General features: G+C 54.5%; 3 protein-coding genes across 4 annotated transcripts; all 3 read right to left on the bottom strand.

The window, feature by feature from the left end:
* Positions 1 to 141: 141 nt before the first annotated feature.
* On the bottom strand, positions 142 to 2748 carry LOC128853610 (protocadherin alpha-2-like). The gene has a single exon (XM_054079706.1). The coding sequence runs from the start codon at positions 2746 to 2748 to the stop codon at positions 142 to 144; it is 2607 nt and encodes an 868-aa protein (XP_053935681.1).
* Positions 2749 to 3214: 466 nt separating this feature from the next.
* On the bottom strand, positions 3215 to 13815 carry LOC128853679 (protocadherin alpha-2-like). 2 transcript variants are annotated; one of them, XR_008452351.1, is made up of 2 exons: positions 5920 to 9664; positions 3215 to 5745 (listed from the first exon to the last, which is right to left on the bottom strand). XR_008452351.1 is itself a non-coding variant. In XM_054080041.1 (2 exons), exons 1-2 carry the CDS (start codon positions 13718 to 13720, stop codon positions 5695 to 5697), a joined length of 2544 nt encoding a protein of 847 aa, XP_053936016.1. In that variant the 5' UTR covers positions 13721 to 13815; the 3' UTR covers positions 3215 to 5694. The 2 variants fall into 2 exon arrangements, 1 of the variants encoding a protein (XP_053936016.1); XM_054080041.1 differs by lacking the exon at positions 5920 to 9664 and adding an exon at positions 11228 to 13815.
* An 8499-nt stretch (positions 13816 to 22314) lies between these two features.
* LOC128853609 (protocadherin alpha-2-like) lies at positions 22315 to 24956 on the bottom strand. The gene is made up of 2 exons (XM_054079705.1): positions 23200 to 24956; positions 22315 to 23151 (listed from the first exon to the last, which is right to left on the bottom strand). Exons 1-2 carry the CDS (start codon positions 24913 to 24915, stop codon positions 22315 to 22317), a joined length of 2553 nt encoding a protein of 850 aa, XP_053935680.1. The 5' UTR covers positions 24916 to 24956.

The following is a 24956-nucleotide window of genomic DNA, read 5'->3' as shown; positions in this document are numbered from 1 at the left end:
TTGCACCCCTGAAGCAAGCTCGGCTGTAAATACTACACACCAGCAACAGTATCTTGAAAACCAATGGTGTTGCACCTCTCATCCCTGACAGCAGCGATTTTATTCTACGGGAGAACAAGCTGTCAAGCAGACCCCGAGAGCTCAGCCTGCTTCCCACAAGCGCCTGCCCACACCCGGGGAAACAACGGAAACAAGGGACAGAAGGGGCCGGGGCCGTCGGGGGGCGGGGCGAGAGGCCAGAGAGGGAGCAGCACTGACCGTGTCCAGCAGCGCGGGCGGCTCCGGCTGCGTCTCCTTGGCCGCGGCGGCGGGCGGCGGCGGGCAGTTGGGGCTGAACACCATCAGGTCGCTCTTGCCCGCGCCCTCCGCCACGCACAGGCTCCGGCTCTGCCGCTGCGAGTACGACCAGCTCCCCACTTGGCTGGCGCACACCAGCGTCGCCGGCCCGCGCCCCGACAGCGCGCCCGCCCGCGGCGCCCACCGCCACGCTCCGCACAGCACCACCGCCACCACCAACAGCCCCGACACCGCGCAGATGGCCGCCACCAGCCACGCGTTCGTCGACGACGACAACGACGACAAGGACGACAAGGACGACGAACCACCCTCCGCGCCCGACGACGCCCGCAGCCCCGGCCCCGACGACCCCGCGCCCGACGACGCCGACGCCGCCTCGCCGCCCTCCCCCAGCGACACGCTCAGCGTGGCCGTGGCCGAGCGCGCCGGCTCGCCGTGGTCCCGCACCACGATCACCAGCCTCTGCCGCGGGCCGTCCGCCTCCTCCAGCGCCCGCGCCGTGCTCACCTCGCCGCTGTACAGCCCCACGCGGAACGGGCCCTTCCCCCGCGGCTCCCACACCTCGTAGCGCAGCCACGCGTTGTAGCCCGAGTCCGCGTCCACCGCGCGGATCTTGGCCACCACCTGCCCCGCCGGCGTCCCCCACGCCGCCCACGCCCACAGCGAACCCGACGACTCTCCCGACACCGACTCCCAGACCGACGACGACCGGCCCGACGCCCCGGCGCCCGCCCCGACGCCCGCGGCCGGCAGCAGCGACGGCGCGTTGTCGTTCTCGTCCAACACCCACACCTGCACCGTCGCGTTGCCGCACAGCGACGGCTCCCCCGCGTCCACCGCACGCACCTCGAACTCCAGCACCTGCACCTCCTCGTAGTCCAGCGGACGCAGCGCCCACACGCGACCGCTCTCCGCCTCCACCGACACGTAGCTCGACGCCGAAACCACTCCCCCGACCGCCCCCGCGGCTCCGACGCCGCCCTCCCACAACGAGTACCGAACGCGACCGTTGCCCGCCTCGTCCGGGTCCTTCGCCTGCACCCGCGCCAGCTCCGCCCCCGCCGCATTGTTCTCCTGCGCCAGCACCGTGTACACGGCCTGCGCGAACGCCGGCGCGTTGTCGTTCACGTCCGACACCGGCACCCGCACCCGCCTGCTCCCGACCAGCGCCGGCGCCCCGCCGTCCTCCGCACGCACCTCCACCTCGTACTCCGACACGCGCTCCCGGTCCAGCGCCTCACGCACCACCAGCGAGTACGACCCCGACACCGACGACACCAGACCGAACGGACTCGCCGGCCACACCGAGCAACGCACGCGACCGTTCGACCCCGAGTCACGGTCCCACACGCTCAGCACCGCCACCACCGTCCCCACCGACGCGTCCTCCGGCACCGGCACCGACAGCGACGTCACCCGCACCTCGGGCGCGTTGTCGTTCTCGTCCAAAACCTCCAACACCACCTTGCAGTGGCCCGACATCGGGGGTGTCCCCTTGTCTGTCACTTTAATTTGTATCTCCTGTATAGAGACTTCTTCAAAGTCCAGGGTGCCCGTGAGACGGATCTCCCCCGTCTTGGGATCGAGGGTGAACAGATCTCTGTTACCAACAGGAAGAGAACTCACGATACTGTAAGTAAATTCGTTATTGAGACCCTCATCCAAATCTGTGGCGTTAAGCCTTATGACTAAAGCTCCGCGTTCTGCATTCTCAGGCAGCTGCACTTTATACACCGATTGGTTGAACTGGGGCGCGTTGTCGTTCGCGTCCAGCACCGAGACCACCAGCTCCATCGTGCCCGACAGAGACGGACGGCCCCCGTCACTCGCCGTCAGCAACAAACGGTGCACGGGCTCCGTCTCACGGTCCAGAGGTTTGGCGAGCAACAGGAAGAGAGATTCTGAATACCCTTCACTCCGCTGTATATCCAGAGAGAAGTGCTCGCTGGGGCTGAGAGTGTAGGAGAGCTGCGCGTTCGTTCCGATATCCGCATCCGACGCGCCCTCCAGCGGGAAACGGGACCCCGGCAGAGACAGCTCCGCGATACTGAGGTTCTTGCGGGCGGCGGGGAAGAGCGGGGCGTTGTCGTTGATGTCGGTGACCTCCAGCTCCACGTGGAAGACGCGCAGCGGCCGCTCGAGCAGCACCTCCAGGCGCAGGGCGCAGGGCGCGCTCTTCCCGCACAGCTCCTCCCGGTCCAGCCGCCCGCTCACCACCAGCGCCCCGCTCGCCCCGCTCACCTCCACGCTCGCCCGCCGGCCCTGCGCCACCAGCCGCAGCCGCCGCGCCTCCGCCTCGCCCGCCTCCAGGCCCAGCTCCTGCGCCACACGCCCCACCACCGTCCCCACCTTCGCTTCCTCCGGCACCGAGTAGCGCACCTGACGGCCGACCAGCGCCCACGCCGCCTGCAGCACCAGCACCCGCACCGCCGGCCCCCAACACGCGCCCATCATAGCCGCCGCCGCCGCCCGCCCGGGCCCCGCACGGCTCCCGCCGCCGCCCGCAAGCCCCGACCGCCTCTCCTCTCCTGCCCGCCCCGCGCCGCCCCCCCGCGCTCACAGCCGGGCTCTGCGCCGCCCCGACCGCCCCCGCCGGGGCTCAGCCTGCAGCGACACCGTGTGCTGCTCACAAGCCTCGCACCAGCCCCGCGCCCACCGCTCGCCTGCGCTCCGCTCTCCCGCTTTTTCCCTCCTTTCCTTCTTCCTCTTTCTTCCTTCTCATTTAGTCTGTTCCCTCCCTTTCTTCTTTCTACTCTCTTCTTCCGTTCCCTTTTCTACATTCTTCTTTTCCTTCTACTCTCTTCTTTCTTCTGTTCCGTCTCTTCTTTTCCTTCTCCTGTTCCTTCTTGCCCTGCAGCCCCCGAGTCTTCTCTCCCTGTCCCTTCCCATTCCATCTTTCTCTCTTCTTTATCTCCACTCACTGCTCGACAGTCGCCTCCGGCGCCGCTGTGGAGATGATCAAAGACAGAGCCATCAGCGATAATTACTGGGCGTCATCGCTAATTACGGGTAGCTGGACTCCGACCTAAATCGAGGCAGTTAGGGACCATCTCCGTTCACTGGACAGAGGTAATGTCGGTGCGTCCCAGTAATCTCCTTTATAATTTCTTTCTTCTCCCAAGCCTCACACCCTCCATGCCACCTGCGCCCCGCTCCTTTTCCTTCCATACATTCCTTTCTTTCCTTTTCCCTTTCTCGTTGCAACGTTTTCCTTTTCTACTTTCTTGTCTTCCTTCCTCTCTCACCGCATTCTCTCTTTCCCTTTTTATTTTCTCATCCTTTTCCTGTTCCCTTCTTGCCCTGCCTTCCATGAGTCTTAAGTCCCCTTTCCTTCCATCCTTCTTTCTCCCGCTGGCAGCTCCCCAGTAGCCTCCGGCGGAGATGATCAAAGGCAGAGCCATCAGCGAATTACGGAGGACTATCGCTAATTACGGGTCGCTGGACTCCGACCTAAAGCGAGGCTGTTAGGAACCATCTCCTTTCACCAAATAGAGGCAATGTCGGTGCGTCCCAGTAATCTCCTTTATCCTTTCTTTCTTCTACAAAGCCTCGCATGCTCCATGCCACCGACCCCGCCGTCCTTTTCCTTCCATAGATTTCTTTCTTTCCGTCTTTCTTTTTCCTTTTCTTTGTGCAAGGTTTTCGTTGTCTACTCTCTTGTCTTCCTTACTCTCCCACCGCATTCTATCTTTCCCTTTTCCTTTTCTCCTTCTTCTCAAGTTCCTTTCTTGCCCTGCCGTCCATGAGTCTTCACTCCGCTTCCCCTTTCCCTTCCATCCCTCTCTCTTCTTCACCCCCATGGCAGCTCCCCAGTCCCCTCCGGCGCCGCAGCAGAGACCGTTAAAGTCCCAGCCGTAGGTGCTAATTACTGAGCAGCAGCGCTAATTACGGATACTCTGAACAAAGGGGAGGCTATTAAGGACCAAGTCCATTCAGCGACTGTAGAAAACCTCTTTGCACCCTGGTCTTTTCCTTTATCGTTTCTTCCTTTCTTTCTCTACCTTCTCATCTTCCTTTTGTAATTACTTTCTTAGTCATTTCTGTCTCGCTTTTTCATTTTTATTTTAAGTTCTGTTTCTTTGCTTGTTTTCTCTTTTTCTTTTCCCGTGACCTCTCCAGTCCCTCACCTCTCTGTTTCCGTGCCGTTGCAGTAAAATCGTTTATCCCTCCATCTTTCTCCACATCGTTTGCTTCGTTCGGGTTTGATTTTCTTTCTGTTGTCTCTCTTCTCTTACCTCTTCTGCCCCAACCCTTTTCTTTCCCTTCTTCCATTTTTACATCTGCTTTCGCTGCTTTCCCACCACGCTTTCTCTAGGATCCCATCACACCCGCCGTGTGCCTTTGACAAAACCTCCTTCCTCTTCGTCACCACTTTCCGTCAAGCCTTGCACACCGGCCCAGAGTGCCGAGGATGCCGAGATCCTCAGCTCCATTCACTTTATAAGAGAATGTTAATGAAGCTCGGAATCTCCTCTACCAGCTCTTCCTGCCTTCCTTTCTTTTCCTTCCTTCTTTGTTTCTTCCTTGTTTGCATTTTCCTTGCAGTCCCTGCTTTTCTTCTCCATTTCTCTTTCTTTCATCTTTTTTTTCACCTTCACCCTCCTTTTGTGACCCTGCCCAACTTTTACTTCCCCTTTACTTCTGCTTCCACACTTGTCTCTTCTTTCCTTTCGGCCTCCACCAATGTATTTTACATGTCTGTAACACGTTTGACATGAAGCACGGACATGCCCTTGGGCAAGAGCTTTCATTCTTCTTCCCTACTGCATTCCACCTCCCCGCAAGGGAAAAAACATTTCTCCTGTCCTCCAGTCTAGGCAAGACAAACTGCTGCCGCACCACTCCTTCCCTTTTGAAAGAAAGCCAAGATCTTCAGCCTCCAGGCCTCTCAGGGACACAGAAAATATCAGAGCAAGGCCATCACATGGCAAAGCTCTGCTACACTGGACAAAACCCACCACCAACACAAACACAAGACCAAGCACCAGCCACTTGGACGTTTAATAAAACACACTCCAAAAAGTCCAGACAACACATGGGGGATATTTCAGTTGCGAAATCACACCTATCACAGCTCAACACATCAATCCTCCGGCAAGGATAAAAAAGCACGGGGTACCCACAGCTTCCAAACTCCAGAAACCTTGAGGCAGAGCATGTTCCTTCCACCTGCACACCAAATGTCAAGCTCTTGCTTCTTCCTGTGGGCAGGCATGCACTGCCGGCACATCACAGCCAGAACCTGGGTGCCCGGGAGCATTAGTCCTCACGGAATAATTCTCTCTTCCATCAGCAGGAGCCACACTGCACTCAGCCAAACAAAAGAGACAACGGGAAAGCCACGGAATTTTGGATGAGATCATCCCAGCGATGCTCAATGTATCCACTCCGAGAAAGTCACTGGAGTCCCTCTCCCATCTGTCCTTCTGCCATCACCTCACAGGATTCCTGGAAGCAGCAGGAATGGAATGAGAGCAGGCAGTGGGGCTTTGCTGGCCCACACCTACATGCATGACAATCCAGGCAACATTCCATTTATCCAACATGAAGATAACAGAACAAAACAGGAACAAAAGCACATCCGTCTCTCAAATTCACCCTCTTTAGGTATCATTGACTTACCTGTAGTATCCCTGGCTGCTTCTTCAGAAAAGGGAACAGTTTCAGGACAGCAAAATTGGGTCCAAGAGATATTTTCCCTTAACATTATCCATGATTTCTAGTGAAACTGGGCAGAAAGACATTACTGTCATTCTCCAAAAGCTTTGAAATCACCGAACAGTGTGTCGTGATCCCTTAGGATCTTCTACCACAAGGGAAGCAAGAGGCAGCCATGAAAGCTAAGGACATTCTCTCAACATCAGCCTCAGCTCCAGAGAGGGGAAAAGCCAACAATGATGGCCAGACGCCCAAACCTCTACAACCTCACAGCTGCCAAAACTCTGACCTCTGCAGCTCATCCAGTATTAACAAGATATTGCCAAGCAGAGAGAAGGAAAACCCAAAGGGGTAGGAGTTTTTGCTAAGACTAAAGAAGAAAAGCAAAGGCATCCAGGACACGGTATTGAAATGCAAGGCTTCCCAGCAACTTGAGTACAAAGAGCACTTCTGCTCCTTCCCTAGCAAGATCAAGAGCAGAAAGGTACCCAAGGAGAGGGTCGGAGAATCTCAGCAGCAGTGAAAATATTCATTAAGATTTGTCTTTGACTGACAACATTCCACCTTAAAACCAAGGGATTAAAGGGATATGTGGCTGATGTCTTCGCAAGCAGTAAAATCACAAAGAAAAACAGCTCTCTGAGACATGCAGAACTCCCAGAGATCCTGAGAAGACAGCAGGCAAACAACTCTCCGCACTAGGCATCTTCCCCAAGGCTTTCTACTGGAAATGTCCACCCCAAGCCCTGCTGAAGCATACGTCCAGCTAAGGAGATATTCTCCACTTCTTCACCAGTTACACTGTCCACGTTCTGTACATCTCCATTTCCTCAGGGAAGACTCCTCCCTGCTCAATGTCATCCTTCACGTGACACAGGCCCGAATCAAGACCAGTCAGGGGATCTCTGCAATAATATCCACTCATTCTTCCACCACAAGAACACACCCCAACAAGAAAACCCACTCTGTCCATGACCCAGGCCTTAACATACTCTTACCTTCCCTCATCAATGGCACAAAGAACATCTGGAGGCATGTAAAGACACACAGTGTCTGGCAGACTCTTCCCTGAAGTTTACCTTAATGTTTTGTGCCTTTACAGCACAAAAAGATTTCTTACAGTAGAAATCTTACAGATCCTGTCAGTAGAGCTGTGACAGCTCCAATCTCAGGCCACACGGATTCAGTTTTGCAAGAAAACAATGGCAAATGATGAAATGCAACAGCACTACCAATGTGACCTTTGTGGGAGAACTTGTACTAAAGAAAACCCAAAGCAAGGCTGCACTGAAGGATCTGGGCTGTTCAAGCATGTATGCGAGCTAAGCATGACAAAGGGACACATCATGTCTAGTGAGGCCAGTGGTGCAAGTGCACAGGTAAGGGACACCAAGCACAAACAGATTAAGATCAACTTCTCCTCACATCCAATTACAAACCCCACCTGAGGAGGAGCAAGGAACCATCACAGCAACTTCAATGGCTCTGGAAGCTACTAGAGATGCCTACCCACTATACAACAACTGAAAGCTGAAGTGCTACTCACTTACAATGCATTTGAACAGTGTATTAATAATTTTGTATATTTTTTGATCATTATTATTGTTATTTTTCTGTTTCTTTGCTGTTCTATTAAACTGTCTTTATCGCAACCCACGAGTTTCTTCTTTCCCATTCTCCCATTCTTCTTTCCTCTTTCCTATTCTCTCATTCTTCTTTCCCATTCTCCTCTACATTCCAACAGGCAACGGGAAGGGGGGGAGTGAGAAAGTGGCCTTGTGGTGGAACAAAACCCCGGTTCCCAAAAGCACATGCTCAGACCGTGGGAAACAATGGACCCAGGGGGCAGAAAGAAGCCAAGATATTTGGGGTGGAGGGCCAAAGTCCAGAAAGGGAGCAATTCCCTTACAACACATTTGCACACTGTATTAATAATTTTGTATATCTTTTGATCATTGTTATTGTTATTTTTCTCTGTCTTTGCTGTTCTATTAAACTGACTTTATCCCAACCCACGAGTTACACATTTTTCTTTCCCTTTCTCCTCTACATTCCAACAGGTAAAGGGGAGGGCAAAGGAGTGAGCAAGTGGCCTTGTGGCACTCAGGTCTTGTCTAGGAGCAAAACCATGACAGACACACAGTGGGAAATGATTAGCGGTCATTTCCCAGCTCTTCCCCGATGACACAGACCATGTTCCACCCAACATCTTCATTTCCATCAGGCAAGACTTTTCTCTTCTGCAAGTCGCCCTCCACATGATGCATGAACAGGCCCTGATCAATGCCACTAGCAGCATCACTGCCACAACACCCAGACACTGCTCCACAGCAGTCGCACCTCTCATAGAAATCACCAGTGATTTATTCTAAAGCAGGACATCTCACACCCCCAACACCAAACCTCACCTCTGGGAGATAAGGCCTGCTCTATAAAGCAATCCTTTTATTCCTTAGCCCCAGAGAAAGACCTAAGGGAACTTCTACAAAAACCCAGATGTCAAGGCTCCATCAAACTTCTGAAGCATCAGCCGCGCCCTGAGTACAAAGTCTTTGTGGACTCACCCAGTTCCCAAAAGCACATGTCCAGACCGTTGGAAACAATGGACCCAGGGGCCAGAAGGAAGCCAAGATATTTGGGGTGGAGGGCAAAAGTCCAGAAAGGGAGCAACCACCGAGCACTAACAAACTTCTTAAAGGTTTCTTTATGAGTGATATCATTCCAACCCAAAACCAAGTATTTAAAGGCATGTGTGGCTGATGTCTTCACAAGTGGTAACACCACAAAGGAAAACAGCTCTTTAAGGTATGCAGAACTTTCAGAGATCCTGAGAAGGCCCTAGACAAACAACTCTCTGCCTGGGCATCTTCCCCTTCTTCTCAAGGTTTCCTACTGCACACATCTGTCACAAGCCCTGGGGATTGATATATTCAGCTAAATAGATATTCTCCAGTTCTTCACCAATTACAGAGGCCATGTTCTGCACAACATCTCCATTTCCTCAGGGAAGACACATCGTGCACAACATCATCCCTGACGTAACAAAGGCCCTAATCCAGACCATGCAGAGGATATCTGCAATAATATCCAGTCATTGTTCCACCACAAGAACATGCCCCAACAAGAAAACCCACTCTGTCCATGCCCCAGGCCTTCACGTACTCTTACTTTCCCTCATCAATGGCACAAAGAACATCTGGAGGGATGTGAAGACACCCAGTGTTTGGTAGACCCTTCCCTGAAATTCACCCTGAATGTTTTGTGCCTTTACAGCCATCCCAGTTCCAAACACCACAAGGAAGCATGGTAGAGATCTTACAGATCCTCTCGGTAGAGCTGTGACACCTCTGATCTCAGGTCACATGGATTGTATTTCACAAGAGAACGGCGGCAAAAGATGAAGCACAAGGGCACTCAGGGTAGCAACTCGGTGGGAGAATTCGTACCACAGAATATTCAGAGCTGGGGACATCAAGCACAAACAGATTAGACCCTTCTCCTCATCGCATCCACGTACAAACGCAACCTGAGGAGAAGCACAGAACCATCACGGAAACTTCAATGGCTCTGGAAGCTACTAGAGAGGCCCACTCACTACACAACGACAGAAGGCTGCAGAGCTACCCACATACAATACGCTTGCACTGTGCAGTATTGAGTTTGTATATTCTTCTGTCATTATGTATGTTATTAGTTATCTCTTCTTTTGTTGTTGTGTTAATCTGTCTTTATCACAACTATATATATATAACCACGAGCTATACTTCTCTCTTTACCGTTCTCCTCCACATTCCAGCAGGCAAGGGGAAGGGCAAGAGTGAGCAAGTGGCCTTGTAGTACCTACTTGCTACCCGGAGCAAAACCATGACAGACACACTACAGGAAATGTGATCTAAACCTTAGCACTTATTCTCCATTTCTTCCTCAATGACACAGACCACGTTCCAACCAGTATCATTATTTCCGTCAGGCAAACCTTTTCTCCTCTGCAAGTCACCATCCCCATGACACAGGAACAGGCCCTGATCAATGCCACGAGCAGCAGCACTCTCACAACACCTGGACATTGCTCCACAACTGCAATATTCCCCAGATCGAAACAACATGCTGACCATGACCCAGGTCATCATACATCCTCTCCTTCCCTCAGGATCAGCACAAAGAACATCTGCATGGATGCAAACCCACACAGTGTTTGGCAGACTCCTCCCAGATGCCTGAACTTCACAATACCTCAGAGCTATTCAGTCCTGGCAGGTGGAAACTCTACAGACGTGCACATTATATGATAGTTCTCACAGAGCCTCTGATTGGAGCTGTGGCAGCTCTTAGACCAGTCCACACAGATTTCATTCTTAGAGTGTACCTCAGTAAATGCTGATGCATAGAAGCACTCATCATATCAGCTGCGTGGGAGAATTCATACCAGAGAAAAACAGAACTGAGGTGCTGTGCATATTTTGGCCTGTACATGCATATTTTTTCCACCCCCCAGCACCTTCATGGTTTCCCAAGGATTTCCAGCTCCTACACACAAGCCTTTCCACTGCTCACAATCACCCTTCACATCAGGACATGGCCCTACTCAGTGCCACTGCCACATTCTCTTCATATTCTCTTCTGCATTCAACAATCTGCAATGGAGATGTTCTGCATCATGGAGCAATATTATTTATACAGGTCAGGAAAACTCTAAAGGCAACAGGAACCAAATCCATGCTGTGAGAGAATAACCAAATGGCAGTGAAAAGAGTGTGACCCATGACATGTACTCTGCAGAAGCATTTGGTGTTGGGTTCCTAGGGTGAAGTGTTTTAAACACAGAACTTGGCTCTGCTCTTCTCCCTGAACACATCAAAAGACTGAACACAGCTACAATGTACTTGGAAAAGAAACATGGGAAAAGTAGATAAAGAAGGAAGAAAACACATTGACTGCCAGTGCGGGCTGCAATCAGCGACGGTGAGAACGAAGCAGAGTGCTGTGAGGACAGTCACCAACACAGCCTACACATCTTGCACCTCTGCAGCAGTCTCGGCTGCAAAGGCTACACACCAGCAAGAGTATCTCGAAGGCCAATGGCGTTGCATTTCTCATCCCTGTCAGCAACGATTTTATTTACGGGAGAACAAGCTGTCAAGCAGACCCCGAGAGCTCAGCCTGCTTCCCACAAGCGCCTGCCCACACCCGGGGAAACAACGGAAACAAAGGAGAGAAGGGGCCGGGGCCGTCGGGGGGCGGGGCGAGAGGCCAGAGAGGGAGCAGCACTGACCGTGTCCAGCAGAGCGGGCGGCTCCGGCTGCGTCTCCTTGGCCGCGGCGGCGGGCGGCGGCGGGCAGTTGGGGCTGAACACCATCAGGTCGCTCTTGCCCGCGCCCTCCGCCACGCACAGGCTCCGGCTCTGCCGCTGCGAGTACGACCAGCTCCCCACTTGGCTGGCGCACACCAGCGTCGCCGGCCCGCGCCCCGACAGCGCGCCCGCCCGCGGCGCCCACCGCCACGCTCCGCACAGCACCACCGCCACCACCAACAGCCCCGACACCGCGCAGATGGCCGCCACCAGCCACGCGTTCGTCGACGACGACAACGACGACAAGGACGACAAGGACGATGAGCCACCCTCCGCGCCCGACGACGCCCGCAGCCCCGGCCCCGACGACCCCGCGCCCGACGCCGCCGACGCCGCCTCGCCGCCCTCCCCCAGCGACACGCTCAGCGTGGCCGTGGCCGAGCGCGCCGGCTCCCCGTGGTCCCGCACCACGATCACCAGCCTCTGCCGCGGGCCGTCCGCCTCCTCCAGCGCCCGCGCCGTGCTCACCTCGCCGCTGTACAGCCCCACGCGGAACGGGCCCTTCCCCCGCGGCTCCCACACCTCGTAGCGCAGCCACGCGTTGTAGCCCGAGTCCGCGTCCACCGCGCGGATCTTGGCCACCACCTGCCCCGCCGGCGTCCCCCACGCCGCCCACGCCCACAGCGAACCCGACGACTCTCCCGACACCGACTCCCAGACCGACGACGACCGGCCCGACGCCCCGGCGCCCGCCCCGACGCCCGCGGCCGGCAGCAGCGACGGCGCGTTGTCGTTCTCGTCCAACACCCACACCTGCACCGTCGCGTTGCCGCACAGCGACGGCTCCCCCGCGTCCACCGCACGCACCTCGAACTCCAGCACCTGCACCTCCTCGTAGTCCAGCGGACGCAGCGCCCACACGCGACCGCTCTCCGCCTCCACCGACACGTAGCTCGAAGCCGAACCCACTCCCCCGACCGCCCCCGCGGCACCGACGCCGCCCTCCCACAACGAGTACCGAACGCGACCGTTGCCCGCCTCGTCCGGGTCCTTCGCCTGCACCCGCGCCAGCTCCGCCCCCGCCGCGTTGTTCTCCCGCGCCAGCACCGTGTACACGGCCTGCGCGAACGCCGGCGCGTTGTCGTTCACGTCCGACACCGGCACCCGCACCCGCCTGCTCCCGACCAGCGCCGGCGCCCCGCCGTCCTCCGCACGCACCTCCACCTCGTACTCCGACACGCGCTCCCGGTCCAGCGCCTCACGCACCACCAGCGAGTACGACCCCGACACCGACGACACCAGACCGAACGGACTCGCCGGCCACACCGAGCAACGCACGCGACCGTTCGACCCCGAGTCACGGTCCCACACGCTCAGCACCGCCACCACCGTCCCCACCGACGCGTCCTCCGGCACCGGCACCGACAGCGACGTCACCCGCACCTCGGGCGCGTTGTCGTTCTCGTCCAAAACCTCCAACACCACCTTGCAGTGGCTCGACAGAGGAGGCGTCCCCTTGTCTGACGCTTCCACACGAAAATCAAATACTCTGACCACTTCAAAGTCCAGGGTGCCCGTGAGACGGATCTCCCCCGTCTTGGGATCGACTCTAATCACATCTCTCCCACTCAAGGGAACGAAACCTGTAGCTGTATAGGTAATTTCACCGTTACTTCCCTCATCTGGATCCGTTGCGTTCACCCGTATCACCAGTGTCCCCTCTGCAGCGCTCTCCGGCAGCTGCACTTTATACACCGATTGGTTGAACTGGGGCGCGTTGTCGTTCGTGTCCAGCACCGAGATCACCAGCTCCATCGTGCCCGACAGAGACGGACGGCCCCCGTCACTCGCCGTCAGCAACAAACGGTGCACGGGCTCCGTCTCACGGTCCAGAGGTTTGGCGAGCACCAGGAATAAAAACTCACTGTCTTCCTCATTTTTCCGCAAATCCAAAGAAAAGTACTCGCTGGGGCTGAGAGTGTAGGAGAGCTGCGCGTTCGTTCCGATATCCGCATCCGACGCGCCCTCCAGCGGGAAACGAGACCCCGGCAGAGACGATTCCGCGACGCTGAGGTTTTTGCGGGCGGCGGGGAAGAGCGGGGCGTTGTCGTTGATGTCGGTGACCTCCAGCTCCACGTGGAAGACGCGCAGCGGCCGCTCGAGCAGTACCTCCAGGCGCAGGGCGCAGGGCGCGCTCTTCCCGCACAGCTCCTCCCGGTCCAGCCGCCCGCTCACCACCAGCGCCCCGCTCGCCCCGCTCACCTCCACGCTCGCCCGCCGGCCCTGCGCCACCAGCCGCAGCCGCCGCGCCTCCGCCTCGCCCGCCTCCAGGCCCAGCTCCTGCTCCACACGCCCCACCACCGTCCCCACCTTCGCTTCCTCCGGCACCGAGTAGCGCACCTGACCGCCGACCAGCGCCCACGCCGCCTGCAGCACCAGCACCCGCACCGCCGGCCCCCAACACGCGCCCATCATAGCCGCCGCCGCCGCCCGCCCGGGCCCCGCACGGCTCCCGCCGCCGCCCGCACGCTCCGACCGCCTCTCCTCTCCTCTCCTGCCCGCCCCGCGCCGCCCCCCCGCGCTCACAGCCGGGCTCTGCGCCGCCCCGACCGCCCCCGCCGGGGCTCAGCCTGCAGCGACACCGTGTGCTGCTCACAAGCCTCGCACCAGCCCCGCGCCCACCGCTCGCCTGCGCTCCAACTTTTTCCTTTCTTTCCTCCTTTCCTTCTTCCTCTTTCTTCCTTCTCATTTAGTCTGTTCTCTCCCTTTCTTCTCTCTACTCTCTTCTTTCTTCTGTTCCGTCTCTTCTTTCCTTCTGTTCCGTCTTGGACTGCAAGAAGTCTTCTCTCCCCTGTCCCTTCCCATTCCATCTTTCTCTCTTCTTTAACTTCACTCACTGCTCGACAGTCGCCTCCTGCGAAGCTGTGGACATGATCAAAGGCAGAGCCATCAGCGATAATTACGGGGCACTATCGCTAATTACGGGTCGCTGGACTCCGACCTAAGAGCGAGGCAGTTAGGAACCATCTCCGTTCACCGGATAGAGGTAATGTAGGTGCGTCCCAGCAATCTCCTTTATCCTTTCTTCTGACATGCCTCGCACGCTCCATGCCACCGACCCCGCCGTCCTTCTCCTTCCATAGATTTCTTTCTTTCCGTCTTTCTTTCTTTTTCCTTTTCTCTGTGCAACGTTTTCGTTGTCTACTTTCTTGTCTTCCTTACTCTCCCACCACATTCTCTCCTCTCGTTTTTTTTGCCTCCTCCTCCTTTTTTTCGTTGTCGCCGTGTCGTCACCGAGTCTTCACTGCCCGTTCCCTTCTATCCCTCTCTCCTTCACCCCCGCTGGCAGCTCCCCAGTCGCCTCCGGCACCGCGACAGAGACCGTCAGAGTCCCAGCCGTAGGTGCTAATTACGGAGCAGCAGCGCTAATTACTGATACTCCTTCTGTAATTACTTTCTTAGTCATTTCTGCCTCGCTTTTTCGTTTTTTTTTTAGCTTTGTTTCTTTGCTTGTTTTCTCTATTTCTTTTCCCGTTACCTCTCCAGTCCCTCACCTCTCTGTTTCCGTGCCGTTGCAGTAAAATCGGAGCGTCATCGCTAATTACGGGGCGCGGGACTCTGACCTAAAGGGAGGCTGTTAGGAACCATCTCCGTTCACAGGACAGAGGTGCGTCCCAGTAATCTCCTTTATAGTTTCTTTCTTCTCCCAAGGCGCGCACGCTCCACGACACCTGCGCCGCGTTCCTTTTTCCTCCATACGTTCCTTTCTTTCCTTCTTTTTCCTTCCTTTTCCCTTTCTCGTTGCAACGTCTTCGTTTTCTACTTTCTTGTGTTCCTTCTCCTTCTCCTGTTCCCTTCTTGTCCTGCCGTTCACGAGTTTTCACTCCATCTTCCCCTTTCCCTTCTATTCCTCTCCCTCCTTCACCCCCGCTGGCAGCTCCCCAGTCGCTTCCGGCGCCGCGACAGAGACCGTCAAAGTCGCAGCCGTAGGTGCTAATTACGGAGCAGCAGCGCTAATTACAGGTACTCTGATCAAGAGAGAGGCTGTTAAGGACCAAGTCCATTCAGCGCCTGTCGAAAACCTATTTGCATCTCGGTCATTTCCTTTATCTTTTCTTCCTTTCTCTTCTTTCTCATCTTCCTTCCGTAATTACTTCCTTGGTCATTCCTGCCTCACTGTTTAATTTTTATTTTTTGTTTGTTTACTTGTTTTCCCTTTTCTTTTCCGGCTGCCTTCTTTCTTCCTTCCTTCCAATCCTCTCAGTTTCCGTGCCATGGTAATAAAATGGTTTATCCTTCCATCTTTCCCCTTTCTTTCTCGCCATCTCTTGCTTATTTCGGGCTTGCTTTTCTCTCTCTATTCTTCCTTCCTTCTCTTCTCTACCTTCTTCCTCCTACTCTTCTCTTCCCTCTTCTGCCCAAAACCTTCTCTTCTCCTTCTTCCCTCTTTGCCTCTGCTTTCGCTCCTTTCCCTTCACGGTTACTTTAGATTTTCTTCTTAATTTCTCTTTCTTTCTCACTTCCTTTCTCTTCTTTTCATTTTTTTTCGAGTTCTTTTTTGTCCTTCTTTTCCAACTCTTTCTTTCTTTTTTATGCTCCAACCTGCCCTACTTCTGCTTCACCTTCACTTCTGCTTCCACACTTGATTCCTTTTTTCTTTTTCGCCTCCACCAATCTAGTTTAGATTTGACCTTCGGCAAACTCCTCCTGCACCAACCCTTCCCTTTTGAAAAAAGACATGCTCTTCAGCCTCCGGGCCTCTCAGGGACACAGAAAATATCACAGCAAGGCCATCTCATGACAAAGCTCTGCTACACCACGACAGAAACCACCAACCACACCAACACAAGACCAAGCTCCAGACACTTGGACTTTTAATAAAACACACTCCAAAAAGTCCAGACAACACATGGGGATTTCCAGTGGGGAAATCGCACCTATCACAGATCAACACAACAAACCTTCAACAGGGATAAAAAGCACGGGGTACCCACAGCTCCCAAACTTCAGAGCATGTTCCTTCCACCTGCAGACCACATGTCAAGATCTTGCTTCTTCTCTTGGGCAGGCACGCACTGCCAATGCATCACATCCTTGGTACCCAGGGCCATCAGTCCCCGCAGAATCATTCTCTCTCCTCAGCATGAGCCACTCTTCAGTCAGCCAAACAAATCCACAAAGAGAAGACCATGACATCTTGTATGAGATCATCCCAGCGACGTTCAACACACCCACTCTAGGAAACACACTCGAGTCCCTCTCCCACCTGTCCTTCTGCCTCCCACTTGCACGACAGGAATGGAACGAAAGCAGGCAGTGGTGCTTTGCTGATCCACACCTAGACACATGACAAGCAAGGCAACATTCCATTGATCTAACATAAACATACTATGACAAAACAGGAACAAAAGTATATCTGACTCAAATTCACCCTCTTTGGGTATCATTGACTTACCTGTAGTATCCCTGGCCGCTTCTTCAGAAAAGGAAACGTTTTGGACAAAAGAATTGGTTCCAAGAGATATTTTCCCTTAATGTTATCAGCTATTTCTGGTGAAACCAAGCAGAAAAAAATTACTCTTGTTCTCCAAAAGCTTTGAAATCATGGAACAGTACCAGTGCTCCTTTATGCACAGTGCACCGTGCTCCATTATGCACTTCAATCACATGGGAAGCTAGAAGTAGACCTGAAACATAACAACATTCTCTCAATGGCAACCTCAGCTCCAGAGAGTGGAAAGCCATCCCCAACACTGATGGCCAGATTCCCAAACCTCTGCAACCTGACAGCTGCCAAAATTCTGACCTCTGCATCTCATCCAGTACTACCAACATATTGTCAAAAAGAGAGAAGGGAAAATCAAAAGGGTGGGAGTTTTTGCTAAGAGGAGAGAAGAAAACCAATGGCACCCAGGCCATGGTATTGAAATGCAAAGTTCACCCCTACCTTGAAGGGACAGCTCTCCTGCCCTGGCCTGCCAAGACTAAGAGCAGAAAGATACCCAAGGAGAGGGTCACAGAAGCCTGGCAGCACCACCAAAGGTTTCTGTTTGAGCAACAACATTCCACCTCAACACCTGGGCATTAAAGGCATGCGTGGATGATGTCTTCACAAATGGTAATACAACGAAGAAAAAAACCTCTCTAAGATATGCAGAATTTCTGGAGGTCCTGAGAGGATGCCAGGAAAACAGCTCTCTGCGCTGGGCGTTTTCCCAGGTTTTCTACTGGTAGCTTTTATCCCAAGCCCTGGGAAGTGAGATCCCCAGCTACACAGACATTAGTCACTTCTTCACCAATGATACAGTCCATGTTCTGCACAACATCCCCAGTTCCTCAGGGAAGACACTTCCCTGAACATCATCCTCCACATGACACAGGCCCTAATCAGTACCACTTGCAGAATCACTGCCTTAATACCCAGACATTGTTCCACCACAGGAACTTGCCCCAGCAAGAAAACCCACTCTGTCCATGTGTTTCGCAAGAGAACCACGGCAAATGATGAAGCACTATGGCACGCACAATAACAACTCGGTGGGAGAATTTGTACCACAGCTGGGTGACTCTGAAGGATCTGGGCTGTCTGAGCATGTATGTGAGCTAAGCATGACAAGAAAACACATCATCTCTAGTGAGGCAATGGAGAAGTCCACAAGTAGAGTCCACAAGAAATTCATGAAGCACAAACAGACTAAACCCACCTCCTCATCACGTCCACTTATAAACCCCAAAAAGGAGGAACAAAAAAACATCACAGCAACTTCAATGGTTCTGAAAGCTACTACAGCTTCCCGCCACTACATAACAACATAAGGCTGAAGTGCTACCCTCTCACAAAACCCTTTCAGCACACATTATTCAGTTTACATATTCTTTTATCAGTATTCATGTTATTATTTTTCTCTTCCTTTGCTGTTCTGTTAAGCTGTCTTTATCCCAACCAACGAGCTACAAATTCTTCTTTCCTGTTCTCCCCCACATTCCTGCAGGAAAGGAGACAGAGAGGAGTGAGCAAGTGGCCTTATGGTACTTAGTTGCTGGCTGGAGCAACCATGACAGACACAGCACAGGAAATGAGATCTGAACATTAGCGGACTTTCTCCACTTCTTCCCCAATGACATAGACCACGTTCTACGTCCCCAGTACCTTCATTTCCACCAGGAAAGACTCTTTCCTACTAGAAGTCACTCTCCTTGCCATGCATCAACAAGCCCTCCTCCATGCCTCTGGGAGCATCACTGCCACAACAACCAGACATTGCTCCACCACAAGAACTTGTCCCGGCTCTAGACACCACTCTGACCATGACCCAGGTCTCCACACATCCTCTAACTGACTTACCTGTAGTATCCTTGGTTGCTTCTTCAGAAAATCATACAGTTTCAGAACATCAGAATTGAGTCTAAGAGATATTTCCCCTTAATGTTATCAATGATTTCCAGTGAAAATAGGCAGAAAGAAATTACTCTTTCTCCAAAAGTTTTGAAATCGCTGAACAGTGCGCCGTACTCCCTTAGGAACATCTATTGCAAGGGAAGCAAGAGGCAGACCTGAAAGCTAAGATCATTCTCAGCTCCAGAGTGGGGAAAGCCATCTTCTACACTGATGGCCACACATCCAAACCCCTGCAATATGACAGCTGCCAAAATTCTGACCTCTGCAGCTCAGCCAGTATTACTAACACACTGCCAACAAGACAGAAGGGAAACCCAAAAGGTGATAGTTTTGCTAAGACTAAAGAAGAAAATCAAATGAACCTAGGGGTTGGCATTGAAACACAAGGTTTTCCAGCAACTTGGATACAGAGAGCACTCCAGCCCCAGCCTAGCAAGACCAAGAGCAGAAAGATAACCAAGGAGAGGGTCAGAGAATCCTAGCAGCAGTGACAAAAATCATAAAAGTTTCTCTCTGGCCGATAACATTCCACCTCAAAAGTAAGGTATTAAATCCATGTGTGGCTGATGTCTTCACAAGCAGTAACACCACAGAGAAAAACAACTACCTAAGAAATTCTAGAGATACTAAGGAGACTCCAGGCAAATAACTCCGCGCTGGGCGTATTTCCAAGGTTTTCTACAGGAAATGTCTATCACAACCTCTGGGGAATGATGTGTTCAGCTAGGCAGATACTCTCCAGTTCTTCACAGTCCACATTCTGTACAACATCTCCATTTCCTCAGGGAAGACGCTTCCCTGCTCAACGTCATCCTCCACGTGACACAGGCCCTAATCCAGACCAATCAGGAGATCTCTGCAATACTATCCACTCATTCTTCCACCACAAGAGTGTGCCCTAACAAGAAAACCCACTCTGTCCATGACCCAGGCCTTCACATACTCTTACCTTCCCTCACCATTGGCACAAGGAACGTCTGGAGGGATGCAAAGACCTACGATGTCTGGAAGACTCTTCTCTGAACTTCATCCTGAATGTTTTGTACCTTTTCAGTCATCCCAGGTCCAAACCCCACAAAGAAGCATAGTAGAAAGCTTACAGATCCTGTCAGTAGAGCTGTGAAACCTCTGATCTCAGTCCACATGGATTGTGTTTTGCAAGAGAACCATAGCAAACAATGAAGCACAAGGACCCTCAGGATTCCAACTGGGTGGCAGAATTTGTACCACAGAAAACCCAGAGCTGGGCTGGTCAGAAGGATCTGGGCTGTTAAAACACACATGTGAGCTAAGCATAACTGGGGGACATCATTTCTACTGAGGCCAGCAGTGCAAACTCACAAGTAGGAGACATCAAGCACAAAGAGATTAAATCCACCTCCTCATTGCATCCACTTATAAACTCCAACAGAGGAGGAGCAAAGAAACTTCACAGCAACTTCAATGGCTCTGGAAGCTACTAGAGATGCACAGCCACTACACAATGACTGAAGGCTGAAGAGCTACCGACTTAGAATACGCTTGCACTGTGCAGTATTAGTTTGTATATTCTTCTGTCATTATTCACGTTATTAGTTATCTCTTCCTTTGCTGTTGCGTTAATCTGTCTTTATCCCAACCCACGAGTTATACATTTATCTTTCCTGTTCTCCTACACATTCCAGCAGCCAAAGGGAAAGGGAGGAGTGAGCAAGTGGCCTTGTACTACCTACTTGCTAGCTGGAGCAAAACCATGACAGACACACTACAGGAAATGAAATCTAAACCTTAGCGGTTATTCTCCATTTCTTCCTCAATGACACAGACCACGTTCCACCCAGTATCATTATTTCCATCAGGCAAACCTTTTCTCCTCTGCAAGTCACCATCCCCATGACACGGGAACAGACCCTGATCAATGCCACAAGCAGCATCACTGTCACAACACCCAGACATTACTCCACAGCAGCAATATTCCCCAGATCTAAACAACATGCTGACCATGACCCAGGTCATCGTACATTCTCTCCTTCCCTCAGGATCAGCACAAAGAACATATGGATGGATGGATGGATGGATGGATGGATGGATGGATGGATGGATGGATGCAAAGCCACACAGTGTTAGGCAGACCCTTCCGAGATGCCTGAACTTCAGCTTCAATACCTCACACCTATTCAGTCCTGCCAGCCTGAAACTCTGCAGAGGTGCACATTATATTGACAGTTCTCACAGATTCTCTGATTTGAACTGAGACAGCTCTTAGACCAGTCCACACAGTTTTCATTATTGGAGTGTATCTCAGTAAACGCTGATGCACAGAAGCACTCATATCAGCTGGGTGGGAGAATTTGTACCAGAGAAAACCAGAACTGAGCTGCTGTGCAAGTTTCAGCCTGTACATACATACATATTCCAAGCCCCAGCACCTTCATATTTTCCCAAGGAATTCCAGCTCCTACACACAAGCCTTTCCACTGCTCTCAGTCACTCTTCACATCAGGACATGGCCCTACTCAGTGCCGCTGCCACATTCTCTTGCAATCCGCATTGGAGATGTTGTGCATCTGAGAGTAATATTATTTATACAGGTCAGAACAACTCTAAAGGGAACCAGAACCAAATCCATGCTGTGAGAGAATAACCAAATGGTGCTGAGAAGTGTGTGATCCATGACATCTACAGAAGTATTTGGTGTAGAGTTCCTAGAGTAAAGTGTTTCTAACATGAACCTTGGCTCCACTCCTCTCCCGGAAAATACTATAACACTAAACACAGTTACCACGTAATTAGAAAACAAACACATGAAAAATTCATCATTCCTTCCTAACTTTCATTCCAACTTCATAGCAGAAACAAATGGAAGAAACTGCACCATGAGGAGAGAGAATCCTGAACTCGCAACTGTCTTCTTGAATCATGTACATCTCTCAACAAGAAAAAAACAGAGGAGGAGGACAAAGTTTTCAACGAGAAACCAAACTGGATACCAGTATGGGCAACAGTCATTGACAGTAAGAAGGCACTAGAGAGTGCCACATTATCTTCATACTCTCCTCTGCATTCAGCAGTCCGAAATGGAGATGCTGCACATCTGGGGACAATATTATTTATACAGGTCAGGAAAACTCTAAAGGCAACAGGAACCGAATCCATGCAGAGAGAGAATAACCAAATGGTGGTGAAAGGAGTGTCACCCATGACATCTACTCTGCAGAAGCAGTTGGTGTTGGGCTCCCAGGAAGAAGAACACGGACCTCCCTGAATACGTTATGAGACTAAACACGGTTATCATGCACTTCGAAAACAAACGTAGGAAAATTCCATAATGCCTTCCATACTTCTATCACAACTTCATAGCAGAAACAAATGGAAGAAAAGAGAGCTCCGAAGTTGCAACTGTCACTTTGAATCATGTACATCTCTTGCCAAGAAGAATCACAGAGGATGACCAAGTTTTCAACAAGTAACCACATTGAATGCCAGAGTGGCCTGCAGTCAGTGACGGTAAGAAGACACTAAAGAGTGCAGCGAGGACAGTCACAATCACAGCCTATAGGTCTGGCACCCATGCAGCAAATGCTACACACCAGCAAGAATATCTCAAAAACCAATGGCGTTGCATTTCTCATCCCTGTCAGCAGCGATTTTATTCTACGGGAGAACAAGCTGTCAAGCAGACCCCGAGAGCTCAGCCTGCTTCCCACAAGCGCCTGCCCACACCCGGGGAAACAACGGAAACAAGGGAGAGAAGGGGCCGGGGCCGTCGGGGGGCGGGGCGAGAGGCCAGAGAGGGAGCAGCACTGACCGTGTCCAGCAGAGCGGGCGGCTCCGGCTGCGTCTCCTTGGCCGCGGCGGCGGGCGGCGGCGGGCAGTTGGGGCTGAACACCATCAGGTCGCTCTTGCCCGCGCCCTCCGCCACGCACAGGCTCCGGCTCTGCCGCTGCGAGTACGACCAGCTCCCCACTTGGCTGGCGTACACCAGCGTCGCCGGCCCGCGCCCCGACAGCGCGCCCGCCCGCGGCGCCCACCGCCACGCTCCGCACAGCACCACCGCCACCACCAACAGCCCCGACACCGCGCAGATGGCCGCCACCAGCCACGCGTTCGTCGACGACGACAACGACGACAAGGACGACGAGCCACCCTCCGCGCCCGACGACGCCCGCAGCCCCGGCCCCGACGACCCCGCGCCCGACGCCGCCGACGCCGCCTCGCCGCCCTCCCCCAGCGACACGCTCAGCGTGGCCGTGGCCGAGCGCGCCGGCTCGCCGTGGTCCCGCACCACGATCACCAGCCTCTGCCGCGGGCCGTCCGCCTCCTCCAGCGCCCGCGCCGTGCTCACCTCGCCGCTGTACAGCCCCACGCGGAACGGGCCCTTCCCCCGCGGCTCCCACACCTCGTAGCGCAGCCACGCGTTGTAGCCCGAGTCCGCGTCCACCGCGCGGATCTTGGCCACCACCTGCCCCGCCGGCGTCCCCCACGCCGCCCACGCCCACAGCGAACCCGACGACTCTCCCGACACCGACTCCCAGACCGACGACGACCGGCCCGACGCCCCGGCGCCCGCCCCGACGCCCGCGGCCGGCAGCAGCGACGGCGCGTTGTCGTTCTCGTCCAACACCCACACCTGCACCGTCGCGTTGCCGCACAGCGACGGCTCCCCCGCGTCCACCGCACGCACCTCGAACTCCAGCACCTGCACCTCCTCGTAGTCCAGCGGACGCAGCGCCCACACGCGACCGCTCTCCGCCTCCACCGACACGTAGCTCGACGCCGAACCCACTCCCCCGACCGCCCCCGCGGCACCGACGCCGCCCTCCCACAACGAGTACCGAACGCGACCGTTGCCCGCCTCGTCCGGGTCCTTCGCCTGCACCCGCGCCAGCTCCGCCCCCGCCGCGTTGTTCTCCCGCGCCAGCACCGTGTACACGGCCTGCGCGAACGCCGGCGCGTTGTCGTTCACGTCCGACACCGGCACCCGCACCCGCCTGCTCCCGACCAGCGCCGGCGCCCCGCCGTCCTCCGCACGCACCTCCACCTCGTACTCCGACACGCGCTCCCGGTCCAGCGCCTCACGCACCACCAGCGAGTACGACCCCGACACCGACGACACCAGACCGAACGGACTCGCCGGCCACACCGAGCAACGCACGCGACCGTTCGACCCCGAGTCACGGTCCCACACGCTCAGCACCGCCACCACCGTCCCCACCGACGCGTCCTCCGGCACCGGCACCGACAGCGACGTCACCCGCACCTCGGGCGCGTTGTCGTTCTCGTCCAAAACCTCCAACACCACGCTGCAGTGACCCGAGAGCGGAGGCGTCCCGCTATCTCTCGCATCGATTTGAATCTCGTACGAACGGACTTCTTCAAAGTCCAGGGTGCCCGTGAGACGGATCTCCCCCGTCTTGGGATCAATGGTGAAGATATCTCTGTTCCCAGCAGGAATCGAACTCAGGATACTATAAGAAAACTCCTTATTGAGACCTTCGTCCGGGTCCGTGGCGTTCACTCGCACCAGCAGTGTCCCCTCTGCAGCGCTCTCCGGCAGCTGCACTTTATACACCGATTGGTTGAACTGGGGCGCGTTGTCGTTCGCGTCCAGCACCGAGATCACCAGCTCCATTGTGCCCGACAGAGACGGACGGCCCCCGTCACTCGCCGTCAGCAACAAACGGTGCACGGGCTCCGTCTCACGGTCCAGAGGTTTTGTCAGCACCAGGAACACAAATTTCCTTTCCTCATCTGCGGATTTAACATCCAAACCGAAGTGCTCGCTGGGGCTGAGAGTGTAGGAGAGCTGCGCGTTCGCTCCGATATCCGCATCCGACGCGCCCTCCAGCGGGAAACGAGACCCCGGCAGAGACGATTCCGCGATGCTGAGGTTTTTGCGGGCGGCGGGGAAGAGCGGGGCGTTGTCGTTGATGTCGGTGACCTCCAGCTCCACGTGGAAGACGCGCAGCGGCCGCTCGAGCAGCACCTCCAGGCGCAGGGCGCAGGGCGCGCTCTTCCCGCACAGCTCCTCCCGGTCCAGCCGCCCGCTCACCACCAGCGCCCCGCTCGCCCCGCTCACCTCCACGCTCGCCCGCCGGCCCTGCGCCACCAGCCGCAGCCGCCGCGCCTCCGCCTCGCCCGCCTCCAGGCCCAGCTCCTGCGCCACACGCCCCACCACCGTCCCCACCTTCGCTTCCTCCGGCACCGAGTAGCGCACCTGACCGCCAACCAGCGCCCACGCCGCCTGCAGCACCAGCACCCGCACCGCCGGCCCCCAACACGCGCCCATCATAGCCGCCGCCGCCGCCTGCCCGGGCCCCGCACGGCTCCCGC

The sequence above is a fragment of the Cuculus canorus genome, chromosome 14 (genome assembly GCF_017976375.1).
Source record: "Cuculus canorus isolate bCucCan1 chromosome 14, bCucCan1.pri, whole genome shotgun sequence".
Taxonomy (NCBI): Eukaryota; Metazoa; Chordata; class Aves; order Cuculiformes; family Cuculidae; genus Cuculus; species Cuculus canorus.
This window is presented reverse-complemented; position numbering and strand designations above follow the sequence as displayed.

Coding starts and splice junctions, on each gene's coding strand:
- LOC128853609 (XM_054079705.1), bottom strand. CDS start 24,915: ATGATGGGCGCGTGTTGGGGGCCGGCGGTGCGGGTGCTGGTGCTGCAG. Junction 23,152..23,199: donor CGCTGCTGCCGGCCGCGGGC/GTCGGGGCGGGC, acceptor TCGGTCTGGGAG/TCGGTGTCGGGAGAGTCGTC.
- LOC128853679 (XM_054080041.1), bottom strand. CDS start 13,720: ATGATGGGCGCGTGTTGGGGGCCGGCGGTGCGGGTGCTGGTGCTGCAG. Junction 5,746..11,227: donor CGCCCGCTCTGCTGGACACG/GTCAGTGCTGCT, acceptor TGCTGCTTCCAG/GAATCCTGTGAGGTGATGGC.
- LOC128853610 (XM_054079706.1), bottom strand. CDS start 2,748: ATGGGCGCGTGTTGGGGGCCGGCGGTGCGGGTGCTGGTGCTGCAGGCG.